We start from the raw sequence: 21,060 nt of genomic DNA on the forward strand, positions 1-21,060 counted from the left end.
TGGGAACGCACTTTCACCTGAGCCACAAGGCAGAGGAGACCAGGCAAACACCAAAGACTGAGCGAGAGCACACCTTAAAACAGAGCAACCGCCTCATGTGGCGTCCCAAAGACTTTTTCTTTTTACTAAAGAAGAGAGACAAGTGGCATTCAGGCTGACTTAAAAGATTGAGCAGCATGATGACAGCTCCCATTTCAGGGGAGAACAGCAGAAGGAGAGGGGATTTGGTTCAAACTAAACCCTTGCGGCAGGTACCCATCAACATGCACCCCAAGGTCACACGTGGGAGGCAGCTCCTTTTAAAATAATAGGACAGCTTGGGGCTTTATTTTCCTTCAGAAAGGATTTTTTCACTCTGCTGGTGGTGCCTTCACTCCTAGAGACCTTATGGGATGCCAGTAGTGTCACTCCTAAAGGACCAGGTTTTGGGGACCACCAGTGTCTAGATCTGCAGGGAGATCCAGGTGCGCAGAGCCCATAGAGGGGTCCCATGGATGCCCACCTGATGAACCCATCCCCTAGACAGGCTCTAACCCCTGGAACACACAGCCCAATACTACCACCCCACTGGTGTCCCGTCCCCCATGTCCATGTCCTACAGGGGGATCAGGCTGATGCAGCCTCTCCTCCCTCAGCAGCACAACCCCTCCTTTCCACCATCATGTACTCCAAATTTTAAGCACGCAAACAGCCCGTTTCCTCTGCTGGCATCATCACGGGTTTAAAAGCACCAAGGATCAAGCCTGGGATTGCAAGTTAAGCTGGGGAAAGGACGGGTCTGTCCCCACGGCTGGGCGCAGCAGCAGCAGAGCGGGGAGCCAGCAGCTCAGCACCGTGGCAAACAGTTGTCATTTCTGTCACCCCTCTCAGGTGTTAAAAAACACCCTCTGAGGCAGAAAAGCCATAATGGCATCACCTGCACACGAGATAGAGAGCAGGGCTTGTGCTGCTGCGGGCAGGGGACAATATGGGGTCGTGGTCTTTCTGTCTCACCTCCATCCCATGCCACAGCCCTGCAGAGGAGGGGGCAGGGGGTACTCCTACCACTCACTTGCATGTTACTTAGAGCTTGCTCCGACTTAAAACTGAGCCAAAAAAAGACCAAATATCCCAGCTCCTCGGCAGGACACGTGCCGATGTGCGGGCAGGGCTGAGCCCTGGCAGGCAGAGCTTGCCACCAGCCTGGCCAAGCAGGGCAGCTCCACCAGCCAGCAAGGCTCACTGACGTGCTGCAGGTGTCTGGCAACTCATTTAACCTTCAGCATTTCTCTTTCACCTCTCATCCTTTGCTCATTCTCTCAGTTTACATTTAGCTAGCAAGGCTTCCTTAAGGCTTGCAATACTGGAGTTAGAGGGTAGGATTTTTTTTTTCCCCCCTTTAAATGAAGCTCCAAGAGATGATACAGAAATCTGAGCCTGCTTTAAAAAGGAAAAACAACTTTCCTACTTCTTGTGGTTATGGGACAGAAACAAACAAACCAAAAAAAGGGAAAACAGAAAGCAAAGAAAAAAATACAAGCTTCAGATGTTTTCTAACCAAATTTCATGCTCTGCGAGTGCCTGGCACGCTTTCCAGTCACGCAGGCTTTGGGGCACCAAAGTCCCCTTGAGTAACATCAAACTCTGCAGCAACTTGGGAGCTTTGGGGCATTAACTGGTGGGGAAAGGGGCCGACAGGCAACACGGCGAAGCCACATAGCTGGTGGGGACCTCTGCCCGAGGGATCCCAAGGTTTTGAGCTCCGGTGCCTGCCCTGCCTCCAGCAACACCGATGAAAAACAAGGAAGCTACTCAGCCACATGTCCTTAGCGCTGCCCCAAAACACCCTCAGCACCTTCCCCTTGCACAGCCCGGCCCCCCTCAGACAGTCCGAAGGAGCCGGCAGCTTTGCCCCTGAGCAAACCAACGCGGTAACAATTTAAGCCAGAGCTCTCACCTCTGCCCCTTCCCTGGATCCCAGAGCAGGGGCTGCAGGACCAGCACTTCCCTCCCTGGTGTGAGGGCCTGGGTTCCAGCTTGCAGTGCTGCACCACTAACTGCTGGAGACCAGCAGGAGCCCAGTTAGCAAGTGCCTGTCCTCACCCACCTGGGCTGGTTTCCCTGCTGGAACCAATTAGACCAATTAGTAGCACATGGGGTTACCCTGTGTTTGTACCAAGGACTGTCACCTGTGCGGTTTTGCCAATTACCTTACCCATTTCTGCGCCCTTCAGCATCTCCTCGGCCATTTGTGGGGGCTCTCATCTCCCCACTTTTCTTCTTTTCCCCCAGAGCTCGTATTTTTATGGGACTGTGCAGTCCAGAGAGGGGACAGCAGAGTAAATGAGGCAGGATTTAATGAATTGCTCGTGATGGAAGAATAACAACCAAGCTAATTAAGGCTCTTCATATGCCTCCTGTCTACTGTCGTTAGCTGCTGTGGTGACCCTGTGCCTTCTCAGACAGCAGAAACCTACCTGCTCTCCCAAAAGGACTCAAAATCTCCCTTCTCCAGAGTAATCCCTATTGCCGTGTCAGTTAATGGAGGAGTCGTTTTTTCACTAATTTTCAAAATTAAGTTTATTACATTTTATTATTATAGTTGTTATTATTATTACTATTAGGGTGACTTGTGCCTTATCATTTAAGTTAACTGATGTTCTTATTAACTTTTAAAAACACATGTCTGAAGCATAATTATCTAGTCTTTTATTCTGCAGCAAAGATGGACATGAGCAGGTTGGACATGACTGCTGAGAGATGTCATATCCCTCTAAGGGGGACTGAACTCCCAAACTGGTTTTGGTTCTCAGACTCTGGCCACAACTCTGTTAACTTGTCCTTGAGGCACCTCTCTTCCAGAATAAGCAGATGCTTTAAAAAATTGCACTGATGAATTTCCCAGAAAAAAAAAACCCTCCTTTAAATATTTTGGGAAACAGCAGAATTTGTTTAACAGCCTGACCTAAACACCTGGAATAACTTTGGGGGTAAATGACTCTTGACTGATTGAACTGATGCAGCGAAGTTCTAAACCACAGTAAGCCTGTCCTTCCTAAAGGACCTAATTCATCTGCTGCTCCTCCTCAGAGCCTGTCCAGCACCAAGGCTGCGCAGGAAGCAAAACAAGCTGTTAAACCACAAGCCAAGTCAGCTCTTGTCCCTTCTTCCAATGTCTGTACTGCCAGCAAGACACCCTCACCTTCTGCTCAGACTTGGTCCTGCAAGTCCCCGCTGCTGAGCCTACACTGGGGACTGCTGCTGGTACTGGTCCTGCTCGTGCCCCACGCTCAGAGTTACTGGTCATGCCCCAGCACAAGGCTTTGTCAATGGAACCCTTGCCGGCATCTCCAGACTCCTCTTCTCTGCTCTCCACCAGCCAAGATGCTCCTGTCTCTTCCTGTTGCCCTACCCTGAGGTCCTTTTGGGAAGCCTGGGGCTGTTATTGCTGAAGGATGCCCAGGTAGTACCTGCACAGCCCTGGCCGAAGGAGTAAATTAGTCCATGCTTTTCCACCAGAGTCCTTTGGAAGGAATAATAGGATGGAAGAGCAACTAAGAGATCATGACCCAAAAAAAAAAAAAACCCAAAAAAACCAATCAATCAACCATTTAGGTTTGTAGCTACACAGTCAAAGTCTTCTCCCTCTAAAATTCCCCTGTGAAAGGGAATTGGGTGCTTACCACCCAGCTTTTCCCAGCAGCTTCACTTTCAGTGCTCCCCCTGCCAGCCCAGGACCGACGTCGCTGCTGAGGCTCTCTGGGATGGAGGGACACCAGGGTTACTTATCTCTGCCGTGGTACCAGGTGTGCGACTCCTTCGCTGATGGAGAGCTCTCGCCCAAGCCAATCTCAGAAAGTTGCCCACTTGGTTCAGGGTGGGAATGACAAACCTATCATGAATGGCACAGAACAGCCACAATAATTAAGTTGGCCCCATCTAGTTGTTCTCATTAGATGCAATTAAATAAACTGACAAAAAAGCACAATGTTCACTGTTGCCAAGTTACCAATACAGCAGATCTCAGTGCAACAAAAAACCCATCCAAAAATATCTGTTTCTTTATGGGGATTTTTTCTTTAACTCACACCATTAAAAAAAAAAAAAACAACAGCGTTTTTTTTTAAAAAATTAGGTCTTTCAGTATACGGGAAATACTGTACAGCCTATGAATGACACGTTCAAGCTGCATCCTCTCCTCTGCGAGCCTTGCACCCCTCCTCGTGGTAGATGGAAGCAATTGTCGTGTGAGCAAAATCCTCTCTCTGCTGGGCTTTGGCTTCCAAAAAGAGCACAGCTAAATGCCCGAGACATGCTTTCAGCTCTGGCACCGAGCACCGTCTTCTCCAGGTTGTGAACGTCTCCGAGTTAGAGATATAAACAACTTCTCCTTCTCACTAGAAGTCAACTATAAGCATGTGTTTCAAACGTAATTAAACTGGAGGGTGTAGATGCGTGTGACACATTGGAACAGTTACACTACCCAATCTTAATGTTTGTTTAAAGGTTACTTTTGGATGAAAGCTGGTTAGAGAATAAATAACAGATGCTGAAGGCATCCATTATGTATTTTTGCAATTAGCAGAAAATCTTGGTACTTTTCTTAAAGAACATACATAATTTTGTGGGATGTTTATTGCTGGAAGCAATCTGCTCTCGCTGGCAAGAACAGCGTCCAAGAGCCCAGGGAAGCTTCACAAGAAGTCACACATGGTAAGCCAAATGCAGTGCTTGCTTCAGGAACAGCACTTAAAATCCTGAGCTCTGTCGCAAGGAAGCGGTCAAATGCACTTTCTTTCCGCAGAAAATTTTAAATTAGAAAGAACATGGTAAAATTATCCCTGTTTCTATTTTCCATTGACATTTTGATTACCCAGCAAAAATGTGGCTGCTGATTATCCTTTCATTTGAAAAAATGCATCCAGGGTGTTTCACGCCACTGTTGTCTTCTGTGCCCAGGGGCTTCTCCGATGGTCCAGCTACCATCTCCCCTGTTGGGGTAGGGAGGTACTACCACACCTTGGGAAATCATGTCCATGCAGGATGCATGGCCTGGAAAGGAAAAGGGAAGAAGGAAGCCACTACAGCTCTCAAAGAGCATCTCCCTCTCACAGAGGTTTGTGTGCATGGAGTATGAGGTGGGGCAGCAGCTTAACTTTGGACTGTGCCGGTCCTCCCCCCTGAAACAAAAGGCACTGATGATTTCCCTCATATCCCAACAAAACCAGAGAAGGTATTCATACAAGGATAGAGGTATTTGAGTTAGGACACAACATGGACTTCGGGGTACTTGGTGACCACAGCTGGGGACTTCAGCTGGTTCCCTTTTAGAAGACAGCAGTGGTAGCAGAGATAGCACTATGCTCAGTCAGGAAAGAGGTCCACCACATCTTACGTCCTGCAAATATCTTGGTAGGTCCTGGTAGTTCCTGAAGACCTTCATGATAGATTAAGCTTCACTCGTAAGACCTGAGCCAAGTGAGAAGCTATCAAAAAATCTTTTTTCACATCTCATGGCACTAAATAAAAATGCGCGCTGAGCACAAAAGTTTAGCTTTGTGCAAGCAGAGCTGCTGTACGCGACACCATTTCCACGTGCTATTCATATATCGTTACACTTCGGTAGTTGCACAGCAATCCAGCAATCTTTGCCATTTCTTACCGTGAAGAAACGGCATTGTGCTAAAAGACCCTCCAGAATAAAGCAGATAATATCTTTTGGGATGGTGCCTTGTATTTTCCAAGAGTTGCCTCGCTGCAGCAGCTATTACAAGAAACTAAACTGAACCCTCCTATTTGTAAATTAGAAAGAAAAAACAACTCAAACTGGTATTTGGTTTAGGACTGAATGGTTCGCACAGTGCTTAAGAAACATTTTAGACAAAAGCAAGCTTTCTGCCAAACATTTGAGGGGGAAAATTTCCTGCTTTGCTGTCTGAATGCAGTTATAAACCAGGATGACAAAATAGCCTGGCATTGATGCCCACAGTGAAATAAGCTGTGCATTTACTTCTTCACAAGCGTGGCTCAGTTTGTCTCCACCTTGCCCACTTTAGCTTCTACAGCTTTACCCTGAAGACAAATTCCTGCCTCCACAACCCCTGGAATTCAAGGTGGCAGAGAGGAGAGGAGACAGGCAACTTTTAGGCAGCGAGTGCTTTTGTATGAATTTCTATCCAGCATAGTCATGAAATAGCTAAATACAAGCATCACCGCTATGTGGAACAGATACGTATCTAAAGCTGAAGTCTGACTCGTGAAGCAGAATCGACTGAGCTTCTTTAAGCGTCTTTCGTCCCTTCCTCAATCATCTCACTTGCTTCCATCAAAGCATAACAGGCCATTGTAGTTTAATATCTAGTGATTGAGGAGGTTTTTTCATGCAACTGCTGCTAAGCACTGTGCTGAAGCAAGACAGACACATCTGATCTCCCTCATACAGGGGAAAAGAGCAGAGGTATTACACAGGGATTTTCTGTAGTTGAAAAAAATAGCTTTATGCCAGTTTTCTAACAGGTTATGTACCAAGCTTGTTGGCAGAAACAGTAGTAGGTTCTGCTTGCTTCAGCTGAAGGTGCTTAAAGATTTTCTTTCTTCTGCAAGGCACATAAAAGATTGATAAGAGCATCCCCTTCCCCACCCCAAAGAGCATCTGCAATTCAGAAAGGTAAGGAAAAAAGACATTAAAAGGCAGAAAGCAAAGAGGATAGAGAATATATCCACTGAGCAGATTAGAAGACTCAGTAAAAACACCTATTGTTACCAACAGAAATACTCTACAGACAGAGGCTGAAAACCACCACCTTAAACTAAGCAATCCATGAAAAATAGCAGAAAGCAGCAAGATTAAATTCATCTATGTCCCCCTTCTCCACTGGAAGGTTTATAAAGGTCTGCAGATCAAAAGAGTGTGAGAACTACTGCTGTAAGAAACCATGAGTCTTACTTTTTTTTTTTTTTACTGTCTCCTTTGTTACCTGATTAGCTGAATCCTCTTTGCATCGCCTTGCAGTTTTCATCATTAGCTGTCAACCCCAGGATCTTCCAACCGCAGCAAGCGCACAGCCCCAGGTGCCCAGCCTCCAAGTCCTGCTGCACTGTGCCTTGAAGAAATAACCCGATTTTGCCGAGGGGCCAAGCATTGGCCCCCCGAGCAGGCAGCCAGCTGAGTAGCCACAGATCGTAGCGTTCAGAGGCATCTGTATCACAACAGGGACCCAACTGGTATTCAACTTCAAACTAAGCAGAAAAGTAATCCCCTAAACTGCAACTTTCCGAAATGCCAGCAGCTAGAAACCGCCAACCGGTAACGACAGTTGGCAGCTCCAGTCTGAACGGAGGGGTTTTTTCCATTTAACTCTCCCATTCTCCCCAGTTCAGCCCGGGCAGCGGCACACAGATGACCCCACTGTTGTAAGACATGGCATTTTGCACAAGACATTGGAACTCCCTCATGAACCATCTCTTCTTATTATTAAGGACAAACGTTGCTAGTGGGGAATATCTTACACTGAGGCAATCCTCAGCTGCATGATTATGGTCTTCACAACAGTGTCTCCTCCGCCTGTCCCCGCTCCAAAAAATTGGCACCTTTTCAGCAGGGATTTTCAATTCAAGTCTCCCACTTGGAGACTCTCCCCAAGGAGACTCTACAGCCTCAGGACGAGGTTTCAGCAAAACTGTTTTAAAAAGACATTAGGTCTATGTAGTTTTACCAGCAGAAAAATACCTACACTGCTGGAAACCCCCCTGCTTTTCTCATCCCTTTGCAGGCCAGCTCTGCAAATCTTTTCAGAGGAAGGGTTCAAGTTCAACATGATGTTTCCTGAAAAACCTACACGTGAATAAACAACTCCGTTTGTGACAAACCTTTATGCAAAATGTGAATACTTATTTTAAAATAAGCCTGGCAACCTCTCAGTTCCTTTTTTAAAGAACGTTACGCTGTGCCCATCTCCTTTAAGAACACAGTCCCCAGTATCGCACGTAGACATGTGCTGCGAAGTGGCAGAATGGCATCCAAGACATCAGCTGTTAATTGAGCAAGGAAGCATGAGAAATCAAGGGAAAAAAGTGTCTCCAACAGCAGCTGTGCAATAGGTTTGTGTTTCCTAGTCCACTTCCCAAGTCATCCTTTTTCACAGATGTGCCAAATGGATTATCACTGCACAACTATACAAATAGAGTAGTTTGACAAACTATAATCAAGAAAAGGTACCAATTCCACAGGCATTTGCCTGATTTAAGCCTGTGCCTAACAGGGTCTTCAGGACTTCAGTTTTACACACATGCCTGCGTGTATGCGGGCTTGCAAAACGTGAAACACTAATACACACTTTATACAGATAGATACATATGAAAAATATCCCTTCTGACACTTAACTGTAAGCCAAACACTCATATTAAGCCACAGAACAAAGTTTATTGGATCTTCTCAAATTCTTTGTACAGTTTTGCTGCTAAAAGGACACAACACGTTGGCATATTGTGTTTAATCTTTATTTCAATCGTAAGTCCAACTTGAAAGAATTGGTAACATTTAATGGCATCTTTAATAAATAAAATGACAAAAAAATCTAGTCTTTGCACAGACACATTACAATCCACTCCAAATTCAATATTGCCAAAACATTGTTTTTTCCTAAAAACTTGCTCCAAAGGATTTTGTTTCAGCACTTAAATACACAAAAAAGTATATGATGAGAGAAAACAGACACTCTATTCTGAACAGAACTTGTAAAAAACATTAACTTAGAAACAAAAGATAATTAAATCTCTCTAATTAGATTAAAGAATCCTGTTTGAAGTCTGTTTGGAAAAATCCTGATTCTAAACCTTCATATCAAAACATGTAGTTTTGCCGGATCCTATCCTATGTCAGTATACTTATACAATAAGAATTAAATTCCATGATTATTTTTATTTAAGGGGAAATTCATAAAGCGAAAGCATTAGCCTTTCACACTCACAAAAGTAATCATGGTCCATATATTCTGCAGTAGTAAACAGCTATTTGTGCTCAGTCCATTGTTTGAATTCCTACCATATTGGAAAAGATCCTGTAGTTTACCTTTTGTTTCCATACTGATCTCTTCCCCAGTCCAGCAGCCTCAAGAACCTCAGCAAGATGAGAATTCACGCAAATACAAATCTGCCTGCACAGTTCAGATTGCAGGATGAGGACCAATGCGTCTGATTCTAATTAGAAGCTAGGCTTAAATTAAAGTTTTTCGTAAATAGAGAGAATCATCAATAAAGCTGAACCCCAAGATCTCCAAATTGCAATTCCCTATAATTTGCAACATCTATTAGCACATCACAAACCAATTACAGTGTCAGTTAATGCAGGAAGAACCACTCTATCACTACAATTAGTTAAAACACTCATCTCCAAGCCTTCTGGAGCCTTCTTCAGTGAAAGCTTAGGGCATGCAAGGAATGCATGGTTGGGCCCTCACAGACCTATGCATACTATATAGGGGAGAGAAAAGGTTACTTTAAACAAAAGACAGAATTACACCACATCTGTGCAAACATTTAAACCAGTTTGTTTCAACTAGTTATCTGCTTATCCCAACTATTGCTGCTAACTGTACTTGGCTAATTCAAGAGAACATGATAAAGCAGGATCCAATTTGTTTAAGGGACTGGAACTTTCTTCTGCAGGTATCTTCCCCTCAGCTGACCACATCATAACAAAAGTGCAGTAATTTACAATCTTTTTAAACAAACAGCTATTAAAATTATACCATTTTTAGGGAAACAAATTCACTAGTTTAACCATAAAAATATTTCCCCAGGTAACAAACCTTAAAGCATTCAGTAACACAGCATTTCAATAATAATAATAATACAGAAAATCCCTTCCACATGTTAGAAAGGACAGAACTGTTAGAAGATTTTGCTTATTGTACACTATTTAAGAGTTTTGCCATCTTGTGAAGACCATGCTGTAATTAAGAACATAACTATCATTTAAAATAAATGAATATGGAAATACTGCCCTGACTTCAAAATTATATTCTTAACCTTTTACAAATGAAGACAAGGTAAAGCCCAGGGCCATGTCATCCAGGTACTCAAGAACCTGTCAGACAGTTTACACCCATAGTCATAAGAAAGCACCACTTTCCATAAAGTACTTTGTATGTCTATTGCTGAACAGCATATTAAATAGTTTTGTGAGAACTGCTAAAACATATTCTCATAGTAACTGTAGCTTCACTAACAGTATTCAGGTTTGGGGATAACAGGGAACTTCATGACAAAAAAAGTATCTGCTAAATTTGGTCCAAGCATCCGAAAAACAAGCAAGGGCACACGGGTCCCTCACTGCTTAATGCTACTGTTTAGTTGATCCTTTAAAAAAAAATAAAATAAAAGGTGTATGGCAATAAGGAATAAGAAGGGCTGCCCACGATAGGCACAGAACTGTGACAGAAGAATCTCTTCAGAGAGATGTTTTAACTGTGGTTTTGACATGTAAGTAACTGAACTTTTACTAATGGAGAACCCTGAAATTTGTATACGATAGCCACAAGAAATTATTTCCTATTTAAAAAACACATCCATTTGTAATTAACTGCTTTTCCAGTCATCATTAGATATGTGAAAAACAATAAAAAAAAAATCTTTTAAAACAATTACAAAGAGTGGACTGCAGTAGCAGCTATTCAAGCAAGATTCAAGCACAAGTTTAAATGAACTTTCAAGCTGGGAATTAGCCTTCTTTGTCGAAAATTTGTACAACTTTTTCAAAAACCTAAAAAGAGAGAGAAGAATATTAATTTTATGAAGTGTTAGTCAAACAGTAACTTCAAGTTAAACCAGCACACACAATAATTGACAGCATTTTAAAAAATATATAGTTTTTTCTTAGAACATTCACAGTAGTTCTTTAATAGTGGAATTGGCATAAATTCTGGGAAACTCAGACAGAAGAGCAATGATTCAGAAAAGTAAAAGCTCATAAAAGTGAGAAAGACACTGTTAAACACAGAAACACTGAAAATGTGTTTAGTACAGCTCATGTTCAAGCAGAACTAACGGATTTCTTAAAGTTACTCACATCTTAATCAGTTCTTCAGGAGTTCCACAGCCTCCCTCAGTAATACACATCAGTGCTTAATTAGCACACTAACCACACATACACACATCTCAGAAGAATGCCAAAAATATGTACCCTGCCACTGTCATCCCCATGTTTTTTTGGCTTATATACTTACTTCATCAACAGATTTAGAGGCATCCACTTTTCTGACTTTTCCCATTCTCTCATACAAATCTATTATAGGCTTAGTAGACTGCAGGTAAGTATGAATTCTAAGAGAAAGCACAGTGGAAAAAAGCATTACATAGTAAAATACAAACAGAAGGGAACTGAAAAGTTTTGGAGATAGTACCTCTTTTCCAGACTCTCACGATTATCATCACTCCTACCACTGCTCTTGCCTCTTTCAAGACAGCGGCCAATACATATCTACAAAAAACATCAAAAAGATTATCACAACCAAGAACACAAGGTGCTATCTTGAAAACAGGAACAAAACAAAAATCCTGAAAATCTAAATAGGCCTGACAACGCAAAATACTGTCCACATCTGGCGGCTGCAACCAGAATTCACATGGAAAGTTAGATTCTTCCAGAGAAGAATCTTCTTCTCACTTTATCAGTTTATCAAAATGAGGTCTCTTAAAATGGGTTTGGGGGGTCAGTGGAAGTAAAAGCAACATCATGTTCTGCGGTTTGACTGGGTCTCCAAGGTGAGACATTTAAAGAAGAAAATTACCTCATTTTCAAAGGATGTGTTCAGACTTTCTGAAAAGCAGCATGTCAAATGATACTACTAATATATGCCTGCACTGAAAGAAAGTCACTGTATGTTCTCCCAATAATTTTGTAAGGCTACATATACGTTAATGTGTGCTTAATTGACATTGCTATAATGAAGACTTAAAAAAAAAAAAATCAACATCTAAGTAAAAACTGAAGAACTAACTATAGTTAAAAGCTGCCCCATGAAGTAAGTTTTCAAACGTAAAGTAAGCAACGCTGACACATGTACACCTCATGAATATACTTATCCTACTCATGCAAGAGGACAATGGTTAAAAATTATTTTTTCCTACAAAGAACAACCATGGTAAAAAAAAAAACAGAAGATCATGTAGGCATTGTTGTCTATTTTTAGATCTAGTAAAAAAATTGTAACCCCCAAATTAACACCCCACCAACTGAAAAAATTCCTTTAATCTTATTTAAGTTTTTAAACAGAAAAGAATAACTCCTCATTTGTTCTTTGAGACTAAAGAAATTGCAGTTAAGTAAAAACAAAAGTAATAAAATTTCTCAGGAAACTGGGGAAAAATGTAAAAGGAAGAAAGTCAGCTTAAGGTGCTGGAATTCTCATAACAGTTTTTATGCCTCAAGGGCACTGACATATTAAAAAGACAGCATATTATGGCACTTGTTAAATGAATATAAGGTATCATTGTCAAAATGCCGTTGTAATCTAATGACTTGCTGAATAGAACGTTGATTACTGGCTATCCCATAGCACAGCTCATAACTATGAAAATAAAGGCTGCTGCTGCCAGCACTTTAGAATTAAAGCAGACCCTGCTATCAAGTTCATTTTGGGTTAAACAACAGTTACTAAGAGTAAACAGAGTAATGTGTCCATGTGAAAATTAACCAAATAATTTTGGATAAGGTATTCAAAGTTTTTATAACTTTTCCCTAAGAATGCAATTGCCTGAAGTACTTCTTCAATATAATTTATTTGCACATGATTACACCAAGTGTAATTATCTGCCTGCTATTTCAAAAACATGCAGTTTTTCATCTGCAAAAGCAAGTTGCAAAAAAATCCTTGAAACTCACAGACCAAATTTTCCTTCTACTCTTGCACTAGTCCATTCACTACCTGAGAGTTTTATTATTCTTCTTGAATGACTGTCACAATATAGAAAGAAGGGAAGTTACAGAATAACACACTTCATTACCTCATTATCACAGTCAAAAAAGAGAACAAAAGAAACATCCGCCTTTCCATCCATAGTCTTACTCCAGCCTTGAAGATTATCTTCATTCCTGGGAAATCCGTCAATCAAGAACTTGTTCTTCTGGGAATTGGCAGCCATTGTTTGATCCATAGCCTGATAAAAGAGAATCCAATTCATCATCTCCTGCACATACAACCATCTATCTACTTATTAAATTACACCCAAAATGTTGACATGGTAAGTTGAGAAGCATTTATTTTAGGATTATTGCAGATTTACAAAACATATTGTTTCACCTGCAAATTCATGCTACTTAATACACTGATGCACCAATATAGCCTTCTTTCAAACTGAGCTTTATGAAATAGTGAATTCAAAATCTCGTAACACAGAATCCCAGCTTTAAACATTGATTTTCTACAAGATATTGGAAAGTGCTATTACATACTAAGATGCCAAAACATCCCTGATCTAGAGTTAATTCCAATGGAAAAACTCCAGATAAATTTAGTGCCATGAGCAACAGAAGCCTTTTCAGTCTTAAAGGAGATACTGCGGTTGTTTTCCTGGACATCTAATAAAGATAAAGGCTGGAGCTTTTCCTTACACAGGAACATTATCAGAGGTGCTCTTCTCCTTCACCTGGCTATTTTGATAAAACTTAGAGAAACTTAGTACTTTTAAGGCCTCTACCCTCCAGTCAAATGTAACTGAGCTGACTAAGAGGTCCAAAAGCTAGGTAAGGGAAATAAGAAATACAGAGTTTCAATGATTTTCCTAAAGCTACTAATAAATTAAAATAGAAATAACCTATTCACACAGATCCCCAGTATCGGAGGCCATCACCTACTGCCCTCCAACCACCCAGAAAAAACAGAGGAAAGGCAATTCTTCCAGCATACAGCCACTGCTTTGTTGCTTATTCTGCAAGCTTGAACCAGCAAGGAAATAGCCCTTTCCTTACCCTCTTCAGCAAGCTGATTGTTATTTCAACCGGTACAATTTCCCCCTCCTTAATGTAGTTCTCAATGAGTTCTCCATACTGTGAGCCTGGCCTTTTTCGTTCATCTCGAAGGAGGTCACCAGCGGAAAGGTGCGTGTAGCCATATTTCTGAAATGTGCAAAACAAACAGGCATAGACTCCCTTGAATTAGTACACGTGCAAAGTTAGCATCAGTCCATGGTGTCAATCACATTTATCTTTGCATTACAATGGAAAAATACAGGTAATAACATCTTGCTAGCGACAGATCTATTCCACCGTCAGTGTGTAATCTGACAATACAGCATACTCAGTATGCACAGAAAGCACAGCAGCTGACAGATCCTTGGGTAAAATGCTCAACAGGCCTTTGGTCAGGCATTCGTGTCCAATTTTCAAAGGTAATTTTGTCATGTTTAGAAACCAGATTGCCTCAAAGTCCCCAAAGAGCTTCCTGAAACATTACACCGTGCAATGAGACATTTAACAATCACCAGACCCAATACAAGCTATACCAGTTCAACTACGTAAAAAGTGAAAGTGGTTATCAGTTGCTGGGTCAAGTCTCAATTTCCAAAGTGAAAAAGTTGGGACAGCGTTTTTCCTTGCTATGTTTATGCAACAGGTTTGTAATTTCATCTAATTACCTACTTCTACTAAAGAAAAGCACGAGGTGATTCCAGGTCCTTTAGAGCTGGAGAAATGTTTCCCAGGCCAGCACGAGTCAGAAATCCTTATGTTCCCATTGTGGTTCTGGCACCAACTTGTCCCCTGCCTTGGCCAAATCACTTATAACTCTGCATCTAACGCTGCAGCTACACAAACAGTCCTACACGTGCGCTCTTCCAAACCCAGCCCCGCGTACCTGCCCGTAGGTATGGGCAGGGTACCCGTAGGTCATCCCTCCTTCCCTGGGATGAACATGACAAACAAGGAAGGCAGCCCTTGAGGGAGACTAGTGCCTTCTTGGAATGATGAGGGGGCAGATGAACGTAAACAGCTATGCTGGTGCCACCCTACGTCACACCATGAACACTGAACAGAAAGAGAGCCAAGAGGTCAGGTCCAAATCTATCAGTTTGATACCAGTATGCAGGAAAACAGCAAACACCTCTTTCTTTCACCTCAAACTACATCTAAAAAAGTTGTTAATGCAAACACCAATGAAAAGGATTTATTACACTTGAATTTCTCAGGCATTTACCATCATAAATAGACACCTAGTGCAAACACGCACTCTTACAAAAGAGAAATGCGTTGTTATAAAGGAAATTTCAGAGCACAAACCAATAATTTTCCCAGCTCAATTAAACACCACAAGAAAACTAACAAAGTGTACTATGCTCCTTGACCAAATAGAGTCCACAAAAACAGGCACTAAAGACATCTCCTTGGTGATTAGCTAAGCTAGCTATAGATCCAAAACAGAGTACACCTATACAGACTCATCCTAAAGTTTTTACACAAAACAGCAGCAGCAAAAAACTTCAGGGTTATCAGCTTGGCTGCAGCAACATCCAAAGCAAATTTCAAAAAAGGTGCCTGAGCAGCATAATAATGTGACCGCACACTTTTTAAGGCTGTGAACTTGGGATTTAAAAGCTTGGCTACTGGACTAAGTACAACAGAAATATTACACAACCCACTAAGTGACTTTAAAAACATTTCAGTTGCTTTCCAATTTCACTCACAAAAGCATGGAAAGTTAGTTCTGCCATAGTCATAATTTAAGAAGGGATAAAATTACCTAAATCTCTAAAACTCTACACAGCTGGCAAGAAAAAGGAAAAAAGATTTTGCTCTAAATAACTGTGAAGAAAAAGCCCCACAGACATCCTCTATAAGCTCACTGTACTCCTGCTTTAATGTGCACTGCATTTGGATACGCCTATTTAATTGCAAATCTAAATATTAACTATGAACTACAGAAGCCATAAACCAGAATAAATCTTTCCTTATAAGCAAGAAACCTTACTCTGCTGAGCCCTGAATTAACATGTAGTCCTTCTAGCTAAAGTTAAAGAATGATGGTATTTTTAACATCAAGTTTCTACAAAGGAGAAAACAGGAGGAAAACATAATCCCTTCAGTTTTAGAGGATTACCAAACCATTTAATTTTCCTTGGCATTTCCCTTCTCATGCATGAAAAACAAAATTGAGTCAGACAATTTTTTGAATTCTCTGTCTTTTGCAACAGCAAACTAAAATAGTTTTTTAACAGCTGGGCAGGAAAGTAAAAGATAGAAGTGTTTTAAAGTGCTGTTGCATAAATAGACTTGATTTAGATAATAGTAAATTGTATTCTAGAGTAACCTTCAGAATCGATTAACCAGGAAATAAGAAAACCAAACCTCTCCTTCAGGGGCAAAACATCTATTTGTTAACTGTACTGAGTCAAGAGCCAAAGACAACACATCAGTTTAAACAATGCAAACAAGCCTGGAGAAAGGCTTGGCTGTTGCTCCATAGAGAGAAGGCTTCAGAACTGTAGTGCTCACACTACTACTCTTGGCCAGTTTTAATAATTCATACAGGGCACAAAGTTTTCTTTCATCTTAGGTGAGACAAAGCCTCAGCAAATGTCCTGAATTGGAGAAAACCACCACATCCCCAAGAGCTTGCAAAAAGAGACTGTGATGTAACTGCACAAAAACGGAGGCAAAACAGCATCTTGCTGAAGTTTGCGTTGTGCCAGCATGACTTTCCAGCAGTGCCAAGCACATCTTGATGCAATCCCCAGAACGTGACTTGTTGCTGCTGCTTAGTTCTTCTCCTCCAAAATCAGAACGGGATCGGGACTGTGGCTGCCAAACAATGAAAAAGCAGTTTCTCCAGTTCTTGAAGGATGCATATATGTTAGATTCATAATGTCAGACTGAAGGGAAGACTTGAAATAGAAACTAGGTTAAAAAAGTTTTCCAAATACTTGGATGCCAAGCACCTAAAATCTGGACAGAGACATAAAAGAAAATACAGAATTAACTACTCTAAAACTTGTTTCAGAGAGAATGTTTTCTGCTATGCTAGTGGACTGGCATGCTGTACTGTAATAAGAAAAAAAAATTAAATCACTAAATTGCTATTACACAAGTTCTCATTATTTGTAAAACTATTTTTGTATTTGGAGAACTCTAATCCAAATCTCTTACAAAAATTAACTGTGAATGAAAAAGATAAAAATCAGCTGTCTTCAGCCCCACTATAGACATCTTCCCTCTTTGCTTTAAAAAAAAAAAAAAAAACACACCACCACACCAAAAAAAACATAAACCAAACCACTCCTAAAATCACAGTGCTGTGGAAAGGAAAGCTCAAGTTTCCATCAATCCTGCCGTAGAGGTGTCACTCAGAAGAGCACTTCACAGTACTGTACAGAGCAGAGCAAGTCATTGCTCACTTTTTTGTCACGTAGTGGCAAAATCAGTCCCCATTCAGCAGGGCAAACTGGTACATGCAAGCTGTATGCTCCACATGTCCAGATTACAATTCGAGACTGCAGCCTCCCTGGGATGCCCTTCTCTCCCTTGTCCTATAGCCACTTCTAAGCTTTCTTCTGTCAGCCAGGATTTGCAACTTCTACTCCACAGACAGAACATGCTTTGTTTTCAGTAAGTACAATAAATAGATGAATCCAACTGAAAATACATGAGTCATATCTGTGTCACACTTGAATAAGGCGGAGTCTGCCCTAGCAATCTCCTTGAGGCAGTAAGAGAGGGTCAGCGGTGTGCAGCAGCTGCTGCTGGGACTCCTCGCACAGCCAGCTTTCGAGGGCACAAGGTTTATTTCTGATTCTGCCCTGTGTGGTCCAGCAACAAACACATCTCTCCACTGAACACACAGCTTGATACTTCCTTAAGTAAGCAGAAGCCAAGAAAAAGCAAGAGAAACACAAATTACTACTTTGACCTTGACTCCTATCTTGGCTTATCGTTGTTACTCTGAAAATGAAAGTCCCAGGGCTTAAGATCTAAACAAATAAAATACAAACTTTTATTGCCCTAGTTCTGACCTGTCATATCTTGGGCAACCTTAATAAACAACCAAAATTTGGTACATACACCATTCAAGAACTGGCTAAAATAAAAATAGAACCGTGTAAAGCCTGCAGCCTTCATTTGTTTTTTTGTTGTTTTTTTTTTAACCTAAGAAGCTTTTGTCTGTTGTATTAGCAATTAGAACATGGAATTAAAACTTTGGGGTATAAATTATAATGCAGTAATAGACCTTCTGTCTGCTTATTCCAATAAAAAAACTGAAGACATTTTCTTAGTCTGAAATATGTTCTTGCCTCTGGGGGAGGAAAAACAAACAAAAACCCACATTAACAAAACAAAACACACAAAGGAGATCCCACTGACAGTGCCCCCAGGGGAGGGGGGGGCAAACAGAGCACCCCAGTGTTTCAGGAATGCTGAGCTCAATAAAAGGCACCCAGTATGTTTGGGAAAGTCCAAAATTCAATACCCAGTGTTCTGCAAAATGGAAACATATAGGGATAAATCTTCAGGGGGTCGATTTAAATGATCACTCACTATGTTTTAAAAAAAGCTCCAAAGTTCAGAAATACAAACTTATATTCCAAAAAACAACTATGAGAACTGAAGGCTAAGTAGAATACTAATACTTGGCACTCTTGAAAGAGATCTCAGAAGTTGAGTTTAAAGCAAACAATTCAAAAAACATTTTTATTTCAAGGAAGTTAACGCTGTCCCTCCGCAGACTTCCAAAAGACAATTAACATACAACAGCAAAACCTAAATCCACTCCCACTTTCAGAGGAGTGTTTCTGATACAATGAGTTCTTCTTTGTATTGTTTTCTTCACCCCAGGAAATCTCCTTATCATATATTCCAAGGCAACTTAACAGCTATTTCCATTTGGATATTAACTTATGCTCTTATAAAAGAAGAAGGCTCAGCATCCCATCTTGTGGAATTAATTTTAGATTTACCACAAACATACAGGATAGGGCTACAGTGGAGGTGAATTATATTTTAGCTACACAGAGAGGGATGTCTTGCATACTCCAAATCCCTACAGAATCACCTTGCCAAAACAAACAAACAAAAAATACAACTCAAATCTTGCTTGGAATAAAGACAAATGATTTAGTTATTATTCTTTCCACCAATGAAAAAGCTATGCATTTCAGTCAAAGGTTGTAAGGATTTAAAATTTAAGTACATGAAAGCATATTTTGTGCCGATTTGAAGAACATGTTTTTTTTCCTTGACTTTACCATAACCATTTTATAAGCAAAGTTCTAAAGTCAGGAATAAAACAGTCGTTTTGTCCTACACACATGTAATAATCTCACAGTCACAGAAGATAAAAACACTGTGGAAAGCATGAAGGTTACTGCAAGAACCTGCATTCAAATGACACCATTCTGCTCAAATATTCTGCCTCACACGACAGCTACACAACAGTCCCAGATGATGGCAAGCTCCACCTAACAGAGCTGTGGAAGGTTTCAGGAGTTAATCTGCAGAGCTGGAAAGGAGAGGATAAAAACTTAAGAGGGAATTCTCCTTCATCCCTTCCTAAATAGGAGGAACCGGTCCAGAGCAGCAGTTCTGCTGCATTTGTATTTCACTGACAATTCTGTGACTGTGTACATATACATGAGTCTTCCCTCGGTAGAAAAGAAAAAATAAATTTTCTCCTTTGGTATCAGAGAAAACCAGCCTGGTTAAGGTGTTTCCTCCAACCTTATCTGCCAAGATAAAGAAAGCAAATCACTTACCTGCTGTTCCCTTTTGTACACTTTCTACCCATTTCCGCTTGTTATTGCGTCTTCTTCCCTCAAATAATTTCTCCATTTTGATCCAAATTTGGCATGAATACATGCCTTCTCCAGAATGAGGGACTCCAGCACACACATATTGAGCAGTTATGATTTAGCCTACAAATGATGGGAGATGATAGCCATCTCCCTTTTCTGGGGATGTAAAGCATAGTCAGCAAAACAATTACAACACTTATTTGAGAAATCGTTCCCAGGTTAGCAAGTAATACCCCCTTTACTCCACAAAACACAGCTACCCTTGGTTTGTTAATGAAAACATTTAATGGTAAAATCATACAAGATCTCACCTCAGCAAAGTGAGACTTCTTCCACATGTGATGTGCTCTGTCCCAAATCTCTAGCATGAATAGTAATCAAAAAAATATTTATAGCTCATACTGACTTTTTGTTCAGCACAAACTTCAGATTTACAGCAGGATACTGGGTCAGATTCATTCCAAAAGGCAACTAATATTATTCAGTCCATTTGCAACAAGGATGAATGAGGTTTATTATTACTCAGCTACAGCGCTTTTCTCTGTGGCAAGCTGCCACAGGGTTTAAAATCCAAACAAAAATATGCCTTCAACCTCAAGGCAGCACTAACTGCATACAGGTTGTTCAACCGCCTGCAATAGGGCTCTCTGGGGGGCTGCCAGGGGCCAGGCCAAGGCTGTGTGCTTAAAAAAGGGTGCTGCTCTCCAGTACCTCTACTGCATTTCATCCACACTTCCCTGTTCACGTTGCCTTTTTCTAAAGTTTTCCAGCAGGCTCGCATCAGTCCAACTCTCCCTTCAACTACTCACTTTGAGGGAGACCCTCTCTCCCTCAAAGTTTAGCCAACGGCTCCTATAGAGGTGTCCGAGTGAGCAGGAAGGCCATCCACTGCAGTCAGCAGGTCCGAGTGCTTTCTACTGGCAACCCGCTGACTTCAATTAACTTCTTTCCATGCAGTGAACAGGATTAGCAGAATTAAGGCAAATTTACATTTATTAGTATTTGGACTTCCCTTTCCAGGCTTAGAAAAGAAAATAAATACAGTACAAGCAAAGTTAGCTTTCTCCTTTCATTTTTAGTTGCAAATACAATTTGAGTAGCAATGACTCATTTGAACTCCTCCTAATAATGTGGTCTTTATGCAATTGTATTAGCCTATCGTGCCAAAGGCATTTATACTTCTAAACACAGGCCAGTGGCCACACAAGGTACTTCAGCCCTGAGGCTACATTAATGGTTTGGTGAAAGCCATTAATGACAGCCTAAAAGATTCCCTTACAGTTTAAGCTCATTTGTTTGCTATGT

General features: G+C 41.1%; 1 protein-coding gene across 1 annotated transcript; it reads right to left on the reverse strand.

The window, feature by feature from the left end:
- Nucleotides 1-10,237: 10,237 nt before the first annotated feature.
- On the reverse strand, nt 10,238-14,867 carry CMPK1 (cytidine monophosphate (UMP-CMP) kinase 1, cytosolic). The gene is made up of 6 exons (XM_010282571.1): nt 14,832-14,867; nt 13,949-14,095; nt 12,985-13,137; nt 11,382-11,458; nt 11,205-11,301; nt 10,238-10,741 (listed from the first exon to the last, which is right to left on the reverse strand). Exons 1-6 carry the CDS (start codon nt 14,865-14,867, stop codon nt 10,700-10,702), a joined length of 552 nt encoding a protein of 183 aa, XP_010280873.1. The 3' UTR covers nt 10,238-10,699.
- Between the last annotated feature and the right edge of the window lie 6,193 nt (nt 14,868-21,060).

This window comes from Phaethon lepturus, unplaced genomic scaffold, assembly GCF_000687285.1.
Source record: "Phaethon lepturus isolate BGI_N335 unplaced genomic scaffold, ASM68728v1 scaffold38612, whole genome shotgun sequence".
NCBI lineage: Eukaryota > Metazoa > Chordata > Aves > Phaethontiformes > Phaethontidae > Phaethon > Phaethon lepturus.

Excerpts from the sequence above, each read along its gene's own strand:
- CMPK1 (XM_010282571.1), bottom strand. The coding sequence starts at position 14,867 with ATGACCTACGGGTACCCTGCCCATACCTACGGGCAG. Across the intron at positions 13,138-13,948 it reads CAATCAGCTTGCTGAAGAGG|GCTATGGATCAAACAATGGC; the intron begins GTAAGGAAAGGG and ends CTCTTTTATCAG. Across the intron at positions 10,742-11,204 it reads CCTCTAAATCTGTTGATGAA|GTTTTTGAAAAAGTTGTACA; the intron begins GTAAGTATATAA and ends CTCTCTTTTTAG.